Below are 21,855 nucleotides of genomic sequence, written 5' to 3' on the forward strand. Positions count from 1 at the left end.
ATGGCCTGCTCGGCCTGGCACTGCTGACTTGTGGTGGTGGAGAGCAGGTCCTTCTCGATTTGTGCCCAACGCCCACTAGGTGCCAACACATTTCGAAAGTGTCCTGTTGCTATTAAATATGCAAGAGAGAAAGAAAGAATTGCCGAATACAAATCAGATCAGTCCGCACCCGACACGGCCCAGCCGCGCGCCCGCGCGCACTTTCATCGCTAAATCGGACGCCGCGCTCGCGCTTTTAAAGATGTCCGACTTCTGACCCGAAGCGACTCCGCCGTCGCCTCCTCGCACTCACTCCACAAAGATCTCGAGATGCGCCGTGCACACTGCCATCTGCGTTTCGATGCTGGCCTCCTTCAGGCCTCTCCGACACTCGCGCCACGACCCGCGCGTCGGCTCCTCCATTCGAGGTCGTCGGTGTCCAGGCGCCATTGCGCGATGGGGGACCTTCAGTGTAAGCTGCACCAAAGCCGCGCTATCTCTTTCAGAACCTGGGAAATCTGCGCTAAACAAAATGGCAATCGGTCAATTCCGGACCGCGGGCACTGGGACGGAGTCTTTACAAACGGCTGTGGACTGAGCGCCGGTCCACCCGCACCTCATCTAACGGAAAAGACTTTGAGGATGTGGGGGGCCAACGGGAGACCAAACAGAGCGTCCAACTGCGGCTTGGGAGGCTTAAGCCCCTGATCTGTCGGTCCGTTTTTTATATTTAGGGTTTTTTTTTTATTTGGTTTTATGTATTTATTCAACAAAACCTTATTTTATATAATTTTATATACGTATAGCAACTCATCCCGCTCTTCGATTTTATAAACGTACTTGCAGTGCCCACCGGGTCCGGTATGGAGCATCGCTCATCCCTCGCAGCTAAGCCATTGATTAAAAATGGGCCAAAAGGAATACACAAAGAACGGGTGCCAGCAGACTAAAGTAAGCAAGTGCACGAAAGAGTCTTAATAATAATAATAATAATAATAATAATAATAATAATAATAATAATAATGCACTACAATTTATTTTTGTAGAGCCCAAAATCACACAAGGAGTGCCCCAGTGGGCTTTAACAGGCCTGCCTCTTGACAGCCCCCCAGCCTCGACTCTCTAAGAAGACAAGAAAAAACTCCTAAAGAAAAAAAAAAAAACTTTTTAAGGAAAAAAATGGGCAGTTCAAAGAAAGACCCCTTTCCGGGTAGGGTGGGCGTGCAGTGGCTGTCAGTAGGAAGGGGGTCAATACAATACAGTACAATAATTACTACTACTACTAATAATAATGTCGTCTTAAACAGATGCGTGGAGGCACGTGCACAATTCAAATATATAAAAATAAGCATAAACTGCCCAAACACAGCACGGCCGCAAGTCCTCAATGGCGTTGCCATACGACGTGCCTGGTGCCGGATGCTCAGCCCGCGGCCTGCTCCAAAATGCCCCCAAGTTCGGGCCGAATGTCATTTCGTTACCAGCTCTCTTCTCACCGATGTGCCCACGTCGCTCCGTTATGCTGGGGGCGGATTTTGAAGGGAGGGGGTCCTTTGCTTGGAACTTTTGCTCTTAAGGGCAATAGCAAAGCTTGGGGGTCGTCACATAAGAACAGCAAGCAGTAGCCGCAGACGCGACACGAGATTATGAGTGACAGTCGGCCGAAAGCGCATGCGATGCCGAAGCTGAGAATCCTACCTGACGGCCATCAGAGCCGAGCACGTCGTGTGAGATGCCTGAGCCGTCATCTGTTTGAGAGAGCGAACGACAGAGTGATGAAAAATATTTAGAAACATTACCCTGCTATCTCTAGTTATTTTCACAAATATTTGTATTGTATTAGTTCAAACCAAGTTAAAAATGAAAACAAAAGTTAAAACAGATAAAATCCATTTTAAAAGTAAAATAAAAGCACATCATCAGGTTTAGCTGCTTTCCCTACTGGTAGGCCGTTGTACGTGTCAGCCGTTACGGACGCAATGAGAAGTCAAGCAAAACGACGCCTTTCATTGGCTAACTGGGCAGATGACAACACGCAGGCATTCGAGGCAAATCCGCATAACCCCTCCCCCCGTTCGGCAAGTCTGTAAGGGACCACCTGAGTGATGTCCGGGGTCCAGTTTGCACAGAAGGAGTTTATTTTCATAAAGGACTTACGGAGTGTCACGTGAAAGGTGACTCGTTCTTCCAATAATGGGCTCGACCTTCATAACGGAGCTAAGACCCTGATAGCATCAAACGCCCCTACACACAAATCCAACTACAAGTCGCTCTGCAGTGCATATCACCGTCTAATATAAAGCCAACTATTCCCCTTCCGACCCGCCAACGCAGTTCGGGACCCCCGGGACAAGCCACTTAACAACAAGCGGACAATCCAACGCCACGCTCGCTCGCGCACATCTGTTGAAGGAAAGCGGCGGCAAAGTTCAAAAGATCTCGAGAAGGCGCAAACTCCGGACGCCAAACTGTGGGGTCGTGCGTGGGCCGCGTTAAAACCGGACAAGACGCGCATTGTGAACGATTCAACGGGAAGTGCTCGTTTGAATAACACCGCCGTCGAGACCTCAGGGTCACTCTGTCATTGGGTGGGCGCCACTTCCTTTGAAACACATCAATGTCATTAACCGTGGCGAATTCATATTTTAAAGTAGTTCATGTTCAGATTTGAACTCCACGTACTTTTTTGTCACAGAAGCTACAACTTGGACAACGCCGCAGTGTTCAATGCTTTAAACTTCAGACCCGGAGGTTGTGGGTTCAAATCCCGCTACTGACACTATGTCACCCTGAGCAAGTCACGTCACCTGCCTGTGCTCCAATTGGAAAAAACAAAAGAAATGAAACCAATTGTATCATAAATGTTGTAAGTCGCTTTGTATAAAGGCGTCAGCTAAATGAGTAAATGTAAATGAGTCGCCGGGGTTACGTGCACACTTGAGAGCTCTCGGACGCGCGCGCGCGCGCACACACACACACACACACACACACGGGGCTCCGTACGTGCACACCTGTACACCTGCAGCACCCACCGCTCTTTAACGGGCCCTCAATGGCTTTTGACTGGCTGCCTGCTTCCTCTTAGTGCCATAACTTGATAAAGAATTAACCACTGAAATCTTTGCATATGAATTGGTGCTTTGGGCTTAAAAGGGTCACTCAATTGTTAACAAACAGGAGCATCTGAAGTAGTAGGCGACCTAGCAGAATATTAACAAATCACGAAAACCTGACCTTGGCCCGAGTGACTGCGCGCAGCAAATGTCCCTTAAAGCCAGAAACTCGTCGGTATTTATTTCACCAGTCTGCTCTTCACGGGTACAGTACTGGTGCTCTGAACAAAGGCCTCTTCTGAAGCCTTCCTGTCCTTTGTAGAACTAAAAACGGCCCCCAGTTGAGGCTCTGCTGCGTGACTTAAGTGTACAAAAGGAGCGAAACGCCGAAGACCGACCGACGGACAGTGATGGCCATCACACTTGAGTGTGCGACAGTGACTTCACCTCATTCGTGATAATGTCACAATACGCGCTGTGCGCCAACATGCGACCCTGTTCGTCATTTTATGTTGATGGCAAAGCGCGTTAAGCGCCAACGGATTGGGGCCCAAGTGGTGTGCAATGCCAAGAGCCGCCCTGCCACCACACTGCTTACCAAAGCGCGTCATAACGCACACCACTTATGACGTATTAACGAGAAATTGTGTGACGTTTTAAACTCTTAATAAAGAAATGAAAACCCTTAAGTGAACCGCTTGGCTGAGCTCAACGGCTGCAATCGGCGCCGCGTCTCGTAGGACTCCTCGGCCGTTGGAGCTCGGGGGTCGTAATAAGTTAGCTGCCACGAGTTTAGGGACACTGCGGTCGAGTGTGTCTTATTTATGGTAGAAACGGCGCCTCTTGTACGATTATACAACAGGCCGTCGTCCATTTCGGTTAATAACAAAGAAACGTAGGCCACAAATGATGAACGTATCTGGCACCGCCACCTTACCGCTGCCGTTACTGGGGGAGTCTTCTGTTGTTCCGTGCGCTGCTCCCTCGGTTTTCAAATTATTTCAAGAGTAAATCTGAAAATGAAACGCTAAGTAAACGAGGCGCAGATCGCCAAGCTGCCCATTTAAATAGAACAACTGCCGCAGCTTTTGTCGCATTCTGTAAGCGCCGTTAGAAAACGAATGAGCGCCTTCGCTCAAATGTAAACTTTAATCCGAATCCTCAATAACACAACACAGACACACACCGAGTCTTGGCCAATCTTTAGACCGACACTCGCTTCAAGACCTTTTTAGATTCATAATGGCAGTGGCGGTCCGGCTCTGTGCCTACACTTTTTCCGAGTTGAGCGTCTCAGGTCTGGACAGTACACTGTAGGAATTCTCCGGGAACTGATTTTGTTTTTTTTTTGTTATCATCTTTTTATCTCTATTTATTTTTCTGTAACCTTTTCCAAGACGGACCTTTTAGATTAATCGGCAACTCCAAGCTGGACGAGTGCGAGCGCGGGCGGGTGCAGACAAGTGAAATCCTGCAACAATTCAGTGATTTCAGCAGGAAGAAGAAATGCGCATCAAACGAATACAAAAGAGAGGTGTAAAGTAATCCGAGGAGCTAATTTTTCTTCATTTACTATTCATTTTGTACGGTCCGTCCCCGTTATTTTCACGCTTAGAGCGCACGCACAGGTTTCCATCTATAATACGATAAACCACACGTCATTTCCATGCTTTAACGAGTAGGTTTCTATCTAAACAAATGCAATTTGTATTTTTTACAGCCAAAAAAATAAAGCGCAACCCATCTGTGAACTGTGTGAACAATTGTATGACAATTAGCTTTACATTTGAAACATCCACTTATTTATTTCCTAATATTATCCATCTACCGAGTCTCGCTTAAGCGCCGTTTTCAAACCATCCCGAGCGAGCAAGAATATGCAAAGTGTAAGTAGGAGAAGGCGCTTGGACTTACACCTGCCGAATGAGAGGTGCACAAATCAAACGAGAAAGTGAACTGCGCCGTATGACAACGGGTGGGCACTCGCGGTGAACTTGGGGAAACTCGGCAGCAAAGGGGCAGCGCTGAAAACGCTAGCGCGGGCAGGGAAGGTGGGGGCTTAGGTGCTGTCTTCAGTCTGGACGGCCCGAGCCTCGTCTTCCGGCGCCTCGGAGCCGCACTCAGAGCCTCCTTTCAATCGCTGCAATGTTTGCGAAGGGGTCTGTGCGAAGTGACTCGGGCTCCTCAGGAGTTTCTGCAGTTCGAGTCAAGCCGTATGCTCGTCGTGATTGGCTGCGAAGTCATGAATATGGAAATCGGGCAAGGTGCCCGGCCAGCGGAAGTGAGAGCCTCTTCGGGCCGCTCAAGCGCTGCCCAATGAGAGAAGCGGAATGGGATCCAATAGGCAGCTCCCGGTGCCTCCTGCGCGCAGCAGCGGCGAGAGAAACACAGAGAAAGAAAAGGCGCAGACCAGCCCAGCGCTAAAACTCAGCCTCTTCTGGATCGCATTCAACTCCGCAACCAAAACCTTCTCCAAAACGCTAACTCAAAGAGGAAGGAAGATTAAAAAAAAGAAGTGTTCACTGCCTAGACTTTGACTTTGCCGCCTTTCTGCCAAGAATTCTCTTCCGGTATTGGTTTGAAAAAAAAAAAGAAAGAAAGGAAAAAAAAAAGGAAAACAGACCACTTCTTGGAAAAGAGACCCAAGAAAGCACATAATTGAACGTGAGAAATGTGAAGGCATCGGCGTTGTGTTGCTCAGATTCCAGGATCGTTTTTATTCCATGCAATACAGTGCAATGGTACGTGGCTACGGATTCTCGGGCGCTGTTGCCGCTGCTGCATATGCTGTGTAACTGGGGGACTGGCTGGCTGACTGACTGGATTGCATTAACCTTTAAAAATGTGAAGCGTTTCCGGGGTTTTGGACGTCTCGTCCAATTTGGTTCCTAACTGACTGTTGTTCCTAAAGCTGAATGTGTAAAAAGCGCTTAGATGCCGACTTGTTTATGTTTGCTGTTGGCAGCTTTTCTATGTGGGTCACAGTAATAATATGTCAGGAATCGGTGGTGGAGCTCGCGTCCAAAAAAGTGCTGAACTTGGCACATTTCCTGCGTTAACTTTTTTTTTTCTTCTTTTCTGGCAGTACGCTCTGGTTGGATTCTCGTAGCGATGGCGTGAATACACAAGTCAATGCAAAAACGGCCCCTGCCTCGCCGTGTCGTTTCCCACACTGGCAACAAAACATGAAATGTGTCAATAAACGCGATCGTCAACGAAAGTGCCCGTCGCTGCCGTCCTCCTCTCTTTGTCTCGGGGGTGCCTGACCGCCCCAAACTCGGCACCACCGCGCCGGGCTCTTAAAATGCCAGGGTCGGCGTGCCCGTCAAGTTGCGCTCTCGCAGTCGCTCGCGGTGTGTGAACACTTGGCAAGTCTCCGGCTGAGGGGTGGGGGCACGGGGGGAGGGAGGGAGGCACATTTCGACTTTGACACAAGATGCCGATGTGGCGTGATCTGAATTATTATTAGCGCCCTGAACAGGGCCATCTTCTCCTCCTCCCACTTTCAGGGCTGCCATTGAACTTGAGACGAGACGGCAACGATATCCAAGTTTTACACGGCGGAGGGCTGTTTTTAAAAGGGCGCCAAAAATAACCCCTCCTGCCTCTCACTTGGACGGGCAGAGCGAGTGTGCGAAGGAAGCGGCGCTCGGGTGCTGGTCGCTTTTTGCTTTCTTTCTCTCGCTCTCGTGCTGGCAAAATGGGCAACTTTGACAATTCTACACGAGCTGGCCTACACGTAGCGCGAAATGCGAGCCCCTTGCCATGCCCATTATTAGGGTGATTATGTTTTTAGCAAGTCAAAGTCACCAAAATGTGACGCGACCGCCTTGTCGGACCTTCTGAAGGTTCATTTGGTCAAGTCAGATCGATCGCGGTTGTTGCTTTCGCAGCCGCGCCTCACGCTACAAACCTTTCTTCATTCGTGGATGGCACACAGAACACTGGGCACGCACGGCCCGACTCGTTCCTTCGTGGACTATTTATTTTACAAAGTACCCCCCAGTCACAGGCCTTAGTTTCCAACTTTTCCTTTTTGAAGCCCCGTGTGGTTTGCGGGATTGTGCATCGTCGTCACCAAACTAAAATCGAGGCTTGCGGTTAGCCAGGATTATTAAACCGCACACGCCGGGCGCTTGCTCTGTCGTTTCTCTGTTCATTAAATAAGAATGGTTACGGGTTCACGAGGAGCCTGCTGTGCGTCGGTATGTAGTTGTGACTTTAAAGGACTCTGCCATGCAAAGTGCCAGTGGTGGCGTGGGCTCGTGCATCAGTGTGGCCGCGAGCACTTGAAAGTGTTTACAAGCATTTGAACTTTTCTCGTTTCATACGACGCTTACGTGTCATGTACAGTATGTGCTCTTTTTACCGTGCGTGGCGGTTCACTGACTACGAATTGTAATGGAAATGCATATTTAGTTCAAGCTACTGGGTCGCGTTGTGTGTATTTGTTAGAGGATGCCCCCACGTTTTACGGGTGTCCACTCGGGTCCCCCAAATGCACGTTTTGACAGCCAACTCATTTGTTACATTTCCACGTTATGTCAAGCGCACATACGTCGTCTATAGAAGGACGAGTTATGTTTGCAAAATAATGAAACCAAGCAGAGAGAGAAACACACACACACACACACTTGTACCAAGTTATACAACCGCAAAGCCGCAGCGGAATTCATTACTGGGCTCAAGGAGCTGCGCTCTCGCCTTTAAAGTTGCTTACTCATCTGATACACAAAAGTGGACCAAAGCCGCACTTTCCAAGCAGGTTTAACGTTACACCCCTTTTGTCAAAATGGTGCCACCCACGCCGGTGCCACTTAGGAAGGCACAGAACGGGCACAAAGTAAGAGCTGCGCGGATTCCCATCTCACCCTCCCAGGCCCTCTTTGGGTGTGCTTGGATGGAGTGATTTGGGTGAGGGATTTCGTCTACTGGCAGCCTTTGATGTGCGCTGGCAATAATGAGCAGCTCGTCCATATGTACCTCAAAAAAAAAAAAACCAAAAAAAACTCCAACAGCTTTCAGTTTTTAAAGTCGGATTTCAACACGAGCAGCGAAAGTGGGCTGGTGAGAGCGGGTCGCGTTTACAGCAGGAGGAGGAGGAGTGTGACTGTGTAATTAAACGAAAAAAAAAAATCTCTTGAACCCGATTTGTAGTGCCTCGGCATGCATGCAACAGAGGGTGTAGCCGCTCGATTTCATATCAACTTTTGAAAAGTAAATACTGTACTTGGAAACCGACGTCCTCAACGGTTCACCTCGGGCGTTTAGCGCCCAGCCACTCGCGCATTCGCAGCGATTCAGGGGGCTTTACACGAATGTTTTGAAGGAATGTGCCTGGAGTCGTTGTGGATTTTTAACCTCACTCCTTCCTTGGATTCTTTTTTGGATTATCCGAACCACAGTCGGTAAAGGAGGTCGAACAAATCCGCATAGCAGGATTTAAACAACACCTCGTTCGTCTGCTTTTGTAAACTTTACTTCTTTGGAAAATCTGGGATTATGTTGCCAGATTTTAAGAGGCCTTAATTTCTGTTCACGCCTGCTCATCTAAGGAACAGGAAGATGAACCGATAAAGACAGCAGCACCTGAGTGGGGTCTTTCCTGGCGGTTGAAGTGCTTAATTTCTCCACCTAAAAAGGACGTTATGTATTCTCCTATTTGTCTGACCCAGGTATTTTCTATCGCTCCATTTTTATTTTTTTTTTCAGCACTGACTCTTTTCTTGTTCAGTGTTACATTTTAAGCAGCAGCCTCGTGAAAAAACACACACGACGAATTCGGTCGCTTTGCCATCAAACCCGAGTTCAGCCTTTCCCTCTGAAACGCTCATTGCGAAATGGACCAAAAACCCGTTAAGGCAAAAGCCGAAGATGGTGGGTGACCGCTGATATTCTACAAAATAAACGCAACTTCTGTTCATTTAAATAGGCGACTAATGTGCCTGCGATTAAAGATTTGACAGAAAACTAAAAATCCGCTTTTAACGGCGCACACCTTTAGATGCAAGGCGCCAATGCGGTTGTAGTCTGGACTTCTCGGGCGACCCTCGCGCACACAACCTCACACACCCCGTGGCTGCCGAGCGGCTGATGGGTACAAAGTGTTCCTCACAAATTTAGCACGTGCCACGCGGGTTGAGAAAGCACTTGCGCGTGGCACGTCGGGACACGCGGCTTCCAGAGGGCACGGCTCTGTCCTCCCGTTTGAAATCGGCACACCTCCATAAAACGGCGCTAAACGTTTCTTGGGTGAAATGGAAACGAACTATCAAGTTGCGAACAAACTCCTGAATCGATTCTTAACTCTGAACGAAGCGACTCGGGCTTCCAGAATATTAGCATTAAAAACAAACGTTATGTCTGCTGTTGAGAGAGAAAGAGAGAGCATCAACACGAGGATTCCTCCTCCTCCTTCTTCTTCTTCTTCTTCTTCTTCTTCTCTGCTTAAGACTTCACAATGAAACCACTGGAATTTTAAACGCTACAGGGAGGGCACACATAAATTGTGAATGAAGATGAAAACAATGATAAGGTTGATTCAGTGGTTGGACACAGTCCTGTAGCTCTTTTGGCTGACACATTTGCACTGTTTATATTTTGTTTGGCATTAGAAAGTGATTGACTGAGATACGGCGGCTCGCCCGCTCGTTCTCCTTCTCTGAAGCGCAGGCTGTAACGCTACGCCGTGCATGGCCGCGACGGATTCCGAACATTCGTTAACAAATTCGATTTATAAGACTGTGAATAAAGTAATTATCGGCACAGCCGGGGAGTTTAGACGCAACTTCACCTTGTATAATGCGACACACCATCGATTCACAGGATATAGCGCCTTTGGTGTCTCGTAATCACCATCGCTCTGTACGAAACCTTTTTTTAAAACTAAAAGAACCCGAATAGCAGAACGGACACCGAAGTCACTTTTAAAATAGACATTTTGTCCTAAACCGCTGGATTCGCCGACTGCTGTACATCTGCCTCCTTATTATCGATTCCTATTATTATTTTAGATCATTTGTGCTCTCTTTGAGTCCCTACAGCAGGCCGTCTGAGTTCAGCACGTCCGGCTGCAAATCTGCACAGTAATATTTCGGTTTCTTCTCCCAGTGTTAAAGCAGCCCCTCAAACTGGAATCCAGTGGCTTTGCTGTGCTCCATCCTTCGTGCAAGTCATATGTCCAGTTTAGCGGAAACACATTGTAAATATATTTACAAAAACATGTTATATTCAGCTCTAAAGGTTAGTATTTTAAAACTATTCAATTCCGCAAAATATAAAAATAGTAAACAAGCAAAATAGTAAATAATAATAATTTAAGAAGAAACCAAATATATGAAAATGCAAACTGCAATTTTTTTTTATACGAAGTAAAGAATGATTGTGTTTTATACGAATATAAATAAGCTGACAGTATCCGGCACACTACTGTACATTGTTTCACATTCTTTAGCCTTGGGGAAAAAAATAAATACAATGATTTCGGACCATTTTTAAAAACTCTTCAAATGCAAAAAATGGTTGTAGTATTTATGGATTTTTCTTTTCACAAACCCATCTTTAAACACTCCCGTAGTGTTGTCATATTTTAGGATATCTTCGACCCACAAACAAATGAAGGTCTGTATCTTTTACAATTTCCCTCAATGTGTTTGCTTTCTTTCCAGTCCCATTTTCTTTGACATACACAGTAAAATGTTTCATCTGCTCAGATTTAAATATCGGAAAGCACAGCCGACGTTTATCAGGGCGCCGTAAAACGGAGAGCCTGCCGCGCAGAGCCCTGGTGCCCGCGGTCGAGGTTTGCCAAGTTTCGGCTCCTTATCTTGTAGTAACAATTGGGCTGTGGGTGCCCACAATATTCCTGCCGTCCTACATAAAGAACAAAGGCGTGTAAAGTCTTTTATTTGTGTATTCGACAGTAGCGTCCAACACCGCAGGTGACACCGAATTCTTCGACATGTATAGCAGCCTACGAATAAAAAAGACCTTCTGTGGATGAAGGCAACTTATTGAATGTACTCCGAATGACACATTTCAATAAAAGTCCTTTATGGAACGGCCTCGTGCCCCGCACTTCAGGTTTCGCGACTTTCCTTAAAGACCCCCAGATTATATTCAGGACCCTTTCATTGCAGCTCTAACATGTAATATGGACGGACACTCGATCGTTCAGCTCTGTTCGCTGCATGTGTACACACGGAGACGGAGGTTATTCGCTTTACTTCTTAGCGGGCTTTTCTTTTTATAAAAATTAGGTACAAGGCTCCTTTTTGTATTAATTTGTCTGCTGAAATCAAGGCCCTGTTAACAAAGAAAAAACGAATTTAAATCGTCACTATAGTTGAAATCTTTGTATATTGTGTGTTAGAATGCAACATTTGTAAAACAGTTTTTTGTCAGACAAGACATTTTATTACCGGCTTTATATTTCTGTAGAAAAGAACGCGTCACAAATAAACCAGAATTACGTAGAGTACTTGGCACTTTTTTATCAAACGCATTCTTGACTCGAAGGTAATAAAAGTAACAATGGCACATTGGAACATAAACCACTTCCAAGTATGTCATTATTAATGGGTTATCATTTCTTTTTGTGTTCCTCTTGGTGTCATTTGGATATTTCTGGAGTTCATTTTGGTTCTGCAAGCTTTCATTGTTGTGTTTCCTTTCATTTTTCTCGCACCGACGAGACAATTTGTGATTTTTTTTTGTATGCTGTTAAGCATTACATTTTATGAAAAAATAATAATTCTGTCACTTTAACTGAAAGAAAAGAAAAATCCCAGTTTGTGTGTATAAATGCCGCTGTATTAAATATTGCCTGGCCTTTACGAGCCGCACTCTGGCACCGCACTTTTCATATCACCCTCACCACAGCATGTAGGAGCACAAAGAATGCAAGGTCTGTGCCAAGTTGCCACTTCCATTGTCCATCTTGGATTGATTTTCAAGGGCTTAGAATAATTGCCAAGCTCTTGTGATCAGTTAACAAATTAACTGATTCTATGGGACCTCAAATCCCATCTTAAAAGTGTAAGAACTTCTTTCGAAACAGTCGGTTTGTAAAAAAATGAATACATTCAGAGCAGAAAAACAAAATAAACTGGCTCTCTGGCACACATGCTTTATTTTGTTACAAGTTTCAAGTGGCACCTTGCAAAGTGTCTTCTACGAGAAAGCAGTCAGTTACTGTGCAGGAATGCAGGGCCAGGAGATAAGAAACATGCAGGCGTTCACTTGGATGGCACATGTGCCACACGACATGCCCACAACACGGGCCTCGATTTGCTTGTTTGTCAACACATCTTTTTTTTTTTTTTTTTCAGGTATTAAATGCAGATTTTTCTTCACAGTTGGTTTAGGATTTTCTATTGATAAGCTGAACTGTTTCTCTTGAAAAGATAAAGAAAGAAACAAAAACTGCTGATAGCAGCAGAGAATCTTGAGATCCTCCACGAGAGTTTTTCGCCCTTAGCTAATGTAATGTGCAAACCAGCGCTTGCTGTTCCTCTTACTGGTTGTTGTTGCTGTCTTCAGGGTTGGGGGTTACTGGTGCAGGATGCCATGCAGCAGGGTCCTCGCTATGTCTGCCTACTTCATACTTTGCACTAAAGTTGTTGCCAATGCTTGTGATGCTAACGTGACTTTTTGTTTTTGTCCATCTCTCCTCTTTTGACCACAGGATGAATTTCATCCTTTCATTGAGGCACTTCTTCCACATGTCCGTGCAATTGCCTATACCTGGTTTAACCTCCAAGCTCGAAAGCGCAAGTACTTTAAGAAGCATGAAAAGCGGATGTCAAAGGATGAGGAGAGAGCGGTAAAGGACGAGCTGCTTAGCGAAAAGCCAGAGATCAAGCAGAAGTGGGCATCCAGGCTACTTGCCAAGCTCCGAAAAGACATCCGCCAAGAGTACCGGGAGGATTTTGTGCTTAGTGTTACCGGGAAGAAACATCCTTGCTGTGTGCTCTCCAACCCTGACCAGAAAGGAAAGATCCGGAGGATCGACTGTCTCAGACAGGCAGACAAAGTCTGGCGCCTTGATCTGGTCATGGTGATCCTCTTCAAGGGCATTCCTTTGGAAAGTACAGATGGAGAGAGGCTGGTGAAATCCCCACATTGCACAAACCCAGCACTTTGTGTCCAGCCTCATCATATCACAGTATCGGTGAAGGAGCTGGACTTGTTTCTGGCCTACTATGTCCAGGACCCAGGTAGGCCCACAGACTCTTGTCTGTTTAGCAGTCTGGCGAAGCGCTTCGGCGGGTCTTCTCTGTGTTGTGTTGTGTTGTGCAGGCCGTCCGTCTATCCGTCTGTCGTATCTCGAGTCAGTAATGTTTACAGTGTTAAGACACACTGCGTGCCACAAAGTCAAGAAAAGGAAATGGCAGCCAAGGAATGCTGTCAACTGGGAAAAAGAAGGTCTCTCCAAACTGGGCTGAGCAGCTCACAATTCTCGGTGTATCTGCTCAACCTCGAGATTCAGCACTCACATTAGTGGCAAAAATATCACAAAAGTACAACGTGTTCTTACTGTTTTAATAAAGACACCTTTCACACACACACACACACACACACACACACACATATTCAAGTAATTGCCGACAGTGGCATGGGATTGGGCGGCTAACGTAAAGTTTGTCGATCTTTTCTTTTACTGACGACTACGCCTTCATAAAGACGGTGAATCTGCAGGTGCTAAAATGCTCCGATTACTGGACACTCTTGCATTTTAAATAACACACTTCAAGTGGCTTTAAATGACACAATTAAAGTGGTTTTCTGAGTAGAATTCATCTGAGGGTGACAAGAATTCTCAGTAATTGTTTGAACTTCACTTTTGGAAAGCAAGTCACAATAAAAGCAAAGGCAATTTCTAGTCTAAGTGAGAACTGATGATTTATGTTTCTTTATTTTGCTGGACTGCGCCATCCCATTTTATTTCGTTGCTGTTGATTGTTTTTTTTTTTTTTTTAAGACTCTGCCCTTACTTTTGCGTTTCTTGCTACGAGGTAAGACTATTCGCACAGGCCAAGGCCGAGTAGCTTTTGCAGTCGAACTGCCTTTTCAATTCAGACGATGAACGCGCTGCTCTCTTAAGCCACCACACGCTCCCTGTTTAAATATGCCGATGCAGTAAAGAAAGTGAGCCCCATGCTGAGTGCCACGGCTTCATCTCTGCGTTCAAATACTGTAAAGTTTCTCTAATTAGCACACAAAAACTGTTCACTTTTCATAAGAAGCAAATGCACAATTTAAAACCTGCACTATTAGTCTGAGATTTAAAAACTAATCCCAAATGTTAGAGAGGTTTTAAAAAGCTCAATATTTTCTATTTAAAAGATGACTGTGTGATTAACTGAGAAAGACAGCAGGACATATTAGCAAAAAGCATAGCATGTTTAATTGTGACGTAAAGAAGAAAACCAGGAACATTTGTACAAAATTAAAGAGCTGCATTTTTAAAAGAATTAAAAGAAAGGCCTTTATGGGGCCCCAAAAAAAAATACAAATAAAAATTGCAAGGCTGGTAGTACTGCACACAATCAAAAGAGAAAAATCACTAAAGTGTGAACCACCATTTTGTGTTTGTCAAGTGCCAGGAGGAAGCAGAAGGGATTGCAAGTGACAATAATGGTTGCCACTGGCACCAAGGTTGGCATCAGACCCTCTTTGTTTTGTTGTAGCATGCCGCTGATTCGTTGGTTGGCATCCGCATTGCAGTCTGAACTCTGATTAATACATATCAGAATCTGTTTACAAGGACTGATACACCTGTCCATCTTTCTGTTCGATAAGAGCCACCGCACTGCCTATTTGGAGGCGTTAAATCCAAAACGTCTTTTAACTGTGACAGCCAGTGGACGTGCACTTTTATTTTGTTTGGACTTCATGTCCTCTCGTGTGACTGCAACATGACTTGTCTGCGAGAATGAAAAAGGCTCTTCTACTTTACGAATAAAGTCCTTCAAGTGCGTTACACGGCAATCCAAAAACGTCATTTATATCACACACATTTAAACCCCTGAAAACAATTGTGCTCATTTTAAATAAATATCTCGTTTTTGTTCAAACATTCACAACATGGCATTTTCAAAGCCGCTTATCATAGGACAGTTCATCGTTTTAGAAGATTCTCAGTTTTGTTCTTTTGAGTATAATTATGTGTGCGCACACAAAATGCCAAACCATTCATTCATGAGGTTAGTTTGTCAAACATTTATTTTTTTTTATTGATTCACTTCCACCTTATTTAAATATATGAATAGGATATTACTCATTTTAATTAGAGTTAGTTCTGGGGAATATGGCTTGTTAATAAAAACCCGTTAAACTGGAAATGTTTTTCAACTTAGTTACACTGCTCCTTTATTTATTTAGTTTTAGCCAAACACAATAACATTAAATAAAGTAATCCTTTCCCATATATATATATATATATATATATATATATATATATATATATATATATACACACACACACACATACTTACACACAGATTATATATATAATATAAAATAAATTCAAATTTGTATTTAAAATCAAACATTTTTGTCATAAAATATTTTACAAAGCATGTGCTTATGAAAAAAATGTAATTCTCTTGATGGCGCCCATCTCCTGACAAAGCAGCCGCATTTTGCAAACTTACTGACAACCGCCATTTTGTTTGTCAAGTGCCAAGAGAGAAGCAGGGAAACTGCTTGATGCCAGTAATGGTTGTTAGTGGTACTGAGGTTGGCATCAGACCCTCTTTGTCTACTTGCAGCGTGCCTTTGATTCGTTGGTTGGCATCCGCATTGCGGTGGGCACAGAGGAAAGTTTTTGACAGTCACAGAACAAGAGCTTCTGCGCTTTGTTTAATGCAGTTATAGAAACAAGTCACAAGTTATTTTCATTCCCTTGTAAGTTTACTGCAAGATAGAAACATCCAAAATCTGTCAATTAATGTAGCTACATAGCATTTGTTTGAATTTTAAAAGAGCTTCACGGAGGATCAAAATACGTTTTTTGACCTTTCACTGTTATTTTTATGTTCATAACTTAATTCTGTGAAATAACGTGCAGGCACAATTTTTAAAGCTGTACATTTTGATTTTAGCTCAATTAAAAGCCTTGTAATTTTTGTTTTTCACGATAATTTGTTTCATCTTTTAATTCTACACACAATTTCTTTATTGATGACAAGTAAAACAATATAATGTGACCAACTTTTCTAGTCTTTATAGAACATGACATTCTGCTACAACAAAACCCGTCAAAGTAAATACAACTTTTAGCAGGCAGCCTGACCGATGATAACACTGTGAGTGCTCAATGGAGTCTTGTCAAGACGCCCGAAACACTGAAAGTCCAGGAGGGCCACAAATCTACAAAGTGTCTGTTGTAATGTGCTGAGGGGGCTCATAAAAGCCACAACGTTTGCCGCCGCACCTTCCTTTTTTTCTGTACGCTGACACTGTCTGTATAGCAGCACTGAGTATTTTATATATTCATTCTTTGTTTTCTAAAGTAAGCCAACAGAAATAGAAAGCCCGGATTTGAACAGAAGAGTGAAAGTCTGAACCTGAATTATTTCGTTTCACAGACGACATTCCGAGGGTACTGCTGAGTAAGCAAATAACCATTTGGTATTTTGAAGAAAAGTAGATAGGATGAAATAACTTGTTTAAAATCAACCAAAGACTTTTACAATTTTAGTGAAGATGTCCCAACATTTTTCCTGCTCTAAGCACACAGAGAGAACAAGTACAGCTTGTGTCCATCTACTGGGAATGACAAACAGCTTGGTTAATATTTACCTTCCATATACCCTTGACTGGGAGCTTGTCAGCACTGTGATTTTCTTTCATTTGCTGCCGCGACTGTCATGTTGGAACGCGTAGAAAGGAAAAAAAAATAAATAAAAAATACAATAAACACACAAGTCTCTCCAAAGGCCTTGCCTTCCATTGCAATAGCAGCCAGAGAAACCAGTTTCTTGTGAACTGCTGCTAGACATTTTAGACAAAGAAAAGGAATCACTGCACTTAATATAAAGTCAACACAGGCTGCCATACTTCTTATATTATCAAGTATGGACAACATTGCAGCATTTTCTAGCTTGTGTGAAACGTACAAAATAACTGCAGACACACACACACACACACACACTTTCAAAATGAAAGAAGAACCGGAATATGAATAAAAAACAATTGGTGTGTGCGCACTCAAGCAATGACCACAAACGGCAACACAGAGTTACATAATGGTGGTCTGAGGCCTGGACAACATTCAACATGCAGCTGAAGCAAAAACAAACAAACACAAAGTGCTGCATCAAGCACAGTAATGGGCCCTGAAGAAACTGGCAAGTCTGGTGCCACAGAGGTAGGTGGCCCCGTGGATACGACCGACCGACCGGCGGACTGACGGACGGACGGGATCTGTAAGTCAGGGAGTGAGGGCTGATCACAGCTTGTGGCGCTGCGGCTGCAGGAGTTTTGGGTGAATGAAATGTCTTCCGCATTAATTCATTCCAACAATAGTTGCATAGTTTAGACTCAGAATTGTGGACGGCCTCGCTTCATCGGTCTACGGCTTATTTATTCATAAGGTATAAAAAGCCCACACTGTTGACAGATTGCAGTACCTGCCAGCTCTTGCTGACAGTGAGTTAAAAAGATAATTTTGGTTAAAAAAAAAAAAGAAAAAGAAAGTTTTTTTCTTGACGACTACAGATCATGTGCCAAGTGGTTAAGGAGTTGAAATGGAAGCCAAAAAGTTGCTGGTTTAATTTAGGCCGCTACCTTCGCTCACTGTGCTCCCCATAGTATGTTATGTAACATTCCTGTGCCCTCATTATTGAAAGAAAAAGAACAAAAAAAAAGTGCTGCATCGTACATGAAGAGCACTCTGGGATTTGGTGCCCATGGAATGAGCAGGAATGACGTTTTCTTTTTAGGGTACAGCTGAAATCAAGCATCAAGAACATTTCAGCTATTTAAAAATACTTGTTTCTCCGCCTTAGTTCCGAGAGCTCTGCTCCGTTTATGGGCTGTTGATTCGAGTTCCTTGCACAGTCCCAAGCCCTGTTGTTTTAGTGACAATGTGACAGAGCGGAGTGACTTGTGCGATGGGCAAGCGTCTACTTCACAGTTGCTACCTGCCTTGCCCCTCCTGCTGCTGCTGCTGCTGCTGCTGCTGCTTGGATCAGCCGTCACACTGTATGAATGTCAACGCATTAGACAGCCTGCCAGCCCCACTACTGCTCGATTACACTAAAGCCCATTTCTAACTTTGTACCACTCAAAGACCAAACACTGGCAAAAGCAGGCCGACATCCACTATAATGCTAACTTTCTTTAAAACGTAAAGGAACATCAACAGTAGAATTATTGTGAACGTCTACCTAAATATGCAGAAGCCTCCGTTCTTCTTTTCTCCTTATGTTTGCTATAACATACAAAGCAAGGCCAGTCCTGTTGAATTGAATTAAGAACCTTCCAGCTCCACAGTCATTTTACTATACGCTTGGCAACTTCGCCAGATGACCCGCGTGTAGTACGTTAGTAGTACAGTCTCTGCTTTGGACTCTGCTATGTGTTATTTATTATTTGTACAAACAAACATCATTTAACAATAAACCAATGTGACAGAATGCGCACTGAAGGCAGCTCCAAACGTCTTATCCGTCAAGTACAACAATTTGGAGAAACATTTGTACCTTGTCATCCATCTTTTGTTTCTTCTGTTCACAATTCAGTTCGTTCTGAGCTCAGTTCAAGCCGTAAGGCGACACTGGCTGTACATGTTGTGCGACCACAAAGTCTGAACTCAACGTTTCTGTCCCAGCTTTTCGTAGACTGATGGATTACCACTAATTTGTTCTGCCATATTAAGAACAGTGCTTTATGAATCCAGACTTAACTTCTGGCCTTGGTGTCAGGACCCCTGCAAAGTGATGCGGTGTGTGCGGCATGTAGTTTAATTGACCAAAGCTGATTTGTGAAAACAAATCGATTGCAGGCTGCTCCCTGACCAAACTCCAGCTAGCGAGGAGCTACCTGAGGCCTCTTGACCTCCAGCGGTCCAGGTCAGGGAAACAGCTTCCAGCTGCTTGACCTATTCATTGTTCTCTACCGTCGCCTGTTTCCGACAATTCTTCTATGGTGATAGCTAAGGGGGTGGCCACTGTCTTGACTTTCCACGCCAGTGGAGAACAGATGTCCCTTGGGAACCATTGTGGCTTCTGTTTGATATGGTCTGGCTGGAGTCATTACTTTCTTTTATTTGCTGACAGTGATGTGGACAAATTAGCAGGCCTCCCTGGAGCCCGCAGTGCTAGGGGAAAATTCTCCTTTGGATTGACTTTGCACTCTCCACTCACTTGCGTAGATGATCCACAAATACTTCCAACATATTTGCTGTCTCCAGAGGGCCCTGTCTTGAAATTTTCACACTTTGTATCCTAATCGCACACCATTAACCTTTAAAGCTCTTTTAACGATTTGCATGCATTTAAGAGCTTCACGAGTCACTTTGCCCAGTGTGGTGGCCTTCGTCTGATTGAAAATTATGACAGGGAAATATCAAGTAAATTAGCGCGATGTACCTTAACCCAGCCCCCTCCATTTCTGAATCACTTTCATATGCTGCCTGTTGATGGATACTCGGCAAAACTGACAATAGGGGGCAACCAAAATGCTCATTGACTTTGATTGACTTCATTTTATCTTCGTCTGTCATGACCTAACCATTACTGTACACTTTGTAATGCAAGTTATATGGCAACTAAAGAAATAGAAGCCATCTTTCTGTGTATTTTTCCCATTCAGTTTCTTTGCACAGCAGGAAAAAAATTCTCCACTGCTGCACTTTCGTGAGAGTATGGTGAACAAACGTAGTAATGGCCAACGCCAAATAGATGTTGAGATGGACTCCTTGATTGCCACATTAATTAACTACAAACAAACTACTTGAGGACATTTTAGAGTAGCCTTTCTTATTGCTATTTGGATAACGAACTAACCACATTATTTAGTTATACACTCGACACAGAGGTAGTGTATGCTGGAGGCTACTGAGAGCTTTCCAGCTGACTGCAGATGAGGCACGAGAAGGGGAAACTGAATAACTGTGTGGATGCACAGGCGGGCAGGCGGGCAGAGGCCGATTTCAAAGCACTGAAAGGAGTTTGCCCTGCAATATGAACATTTCTTGCCCAGCCTGGCAGCATGTGTTGAGCCACTCTAAACTTCAAATGTTCTCTGAACCTCTTACAGTTTGTAAAAGCTGCATTGTCGTGTGTAAATAAAGAATGTTGTGCTGTCATTCAGAAATGCACTGAAGAAGTTCGGTCCAGTAGACTGGGGGGTTATGGGAAAGGAGCTAAACAAACAGCCACACGTAACAGGTAAATGCAGTTCTTGAAATAGTGGCTCTGTTCTTCTGAGAATATTTTGTAAATGGCTACATTCTGTAGTGAGAGAGTACTTTTTATTCGCTGATGCCTTACAGCTTCAAAGAAAGGTGCTCAAAACCAGCCTGGGCAGCTTCTGTAACTGAGCTCACACACTCCTGGTGCCAAGTACCCCCGTTTCCAGTTATTGGAGTCGACTGTCGCAGTCTGTCCAGTAATGGACTCCCATGCTGCCTAAGTGTTACACATTGTGCCGACATGTACTCGCAGCTCCCCATGACTTTGTAATGGAGTAAGTTGGTTCAGAAAATGGACTGTGGATGGATACTGCGTGGCTTCATTTGACTTTATTTAATGTATTCAAATAAAAAAAGCTCTGCGCTTTGAGTAGTTACTGTAAATGTGGCTCTGTGGTCAGTGGAAATTCATTATAGGCTGGCTAATTGAAATATTAGTACAGAAAACCTCAAAGTATTGTGCGTCTTCAAATGGTAAATGACATAAATGCTGCAGCGTATGTGTGTGTTGTTTTTGTTCTTCTCGCTCTTTCGGAGATGCTGAATGCTGTTGTGGTATTTAACAAAGGCGTTTTTATCAAGCGGTAGTTTATCCCACTCATCGGCCATGCACCACAACACCACACATTTAATAGGTAAAAGGAGTTTATTATTGGATAAATGGCTCCTCACCACAAAAGCACATGGAAAGCAGATCAAGTCTACAGAAATGGTCGGACGCACAACTGTACACAAAGACCTTCAAATCAAAGCTGCCTCCTTTTTTTTTTTTTTGTTAATTGGACGTCACTGAACATACTGACTATTTAATTCTGGGATGGCTTTTGATAAAGGGGTGTATTGTATCTGATGCCAGGCAACAGAAAACGTGCAATTGGACACATTTGCAAGCATTTATGAGAGTGTAGAAAAATGTATTATAATTGCCTGTACAGTATCATGTTACCACTCAGAAAACTTTGTGTAATCAAATTGAGACCAGGTTTTAAGCCGCAGTGCCGGGATCATGTTTCACGTACAATACTGTCCGGAAATGCATAATGTCACTGTCTGTGTTCGTAATTATTTGCAGATCTAACAATGGAGAGTAGATTTGCTGATTTTGTAATTCTGCTGTCAGTTTTTGTGGTCCATAGGTGTTTGACTGAACTCACATTCGGTCTCTAAACTAATATGACGCATTCACTCAGAGCACTGATTTGTGTGTGTGTGTGTGTGTGTGTGTGTGTGGACTTTCCAAGTACAAGGCATTGTGGGTATTGCTCACATCACACAAGACGCTAGGTTTGGCTAGGGTACTTAAAAAGTCTTATTTGTTGGTTAATTATTTGCATTTCGATTGTCACACCCTACCGCTAAAGTAAGTTTGTTTTGCAATTTATTAATACACCGAAAATGTCA

General features: G+C 44.1%; 1 protein-coding gene across 3 annotated transcripts in view; it reads left to right on the forward strand.

The window, feature by feature from the left end:
- Nucleotides 1-5,400: 5,400 nt before the first annotated feature.
- LOC120533125 (nuclear factor 1 B-type-like) overlaps nt 5,401-21,855 on the forward strand; it is a 127,682-nt gene continuing 111,227 nt past the window's right edge. Inside the window, exons 1-2 of one of the 3 annotated variants that reach the window (XM_039759842.1) lie at nt 5,401-5,773; nt 12,718-13,249. In XM_039759842.1, coding sequence (XP_039615776.1) covers nt 5,756-5,773; nt 12,718-13,249 — 550 coding nt within the window. In that variant the 5' untranslated portion in view covers nt 5,401-5,755. Of the gene's footprint in view, nt 5,774-7,931; nt 8,708-12,717; nt 13,250-21,855 lie in introns of those variants that run through there. The other 2 variants (XM_039759841.1, XM_039759843.1) reach the window with 2 other exon arrangements.

Source organism: Polypterus senegalus, chromosome 7, assembly GCF_016835505.1.
Source record: "Polypterus senegalus isolate Bchr_013 chromosome 7, ASM1683550v1, whole genome shotgun sequence".
NCBI classification, from domain to species: domain Eukaryota; kingdom Metazoa; phylum Chordata; class Cladistia; order Polypteriformes; family Polypteridae; genus Polypterus; species Polypterus senegalus.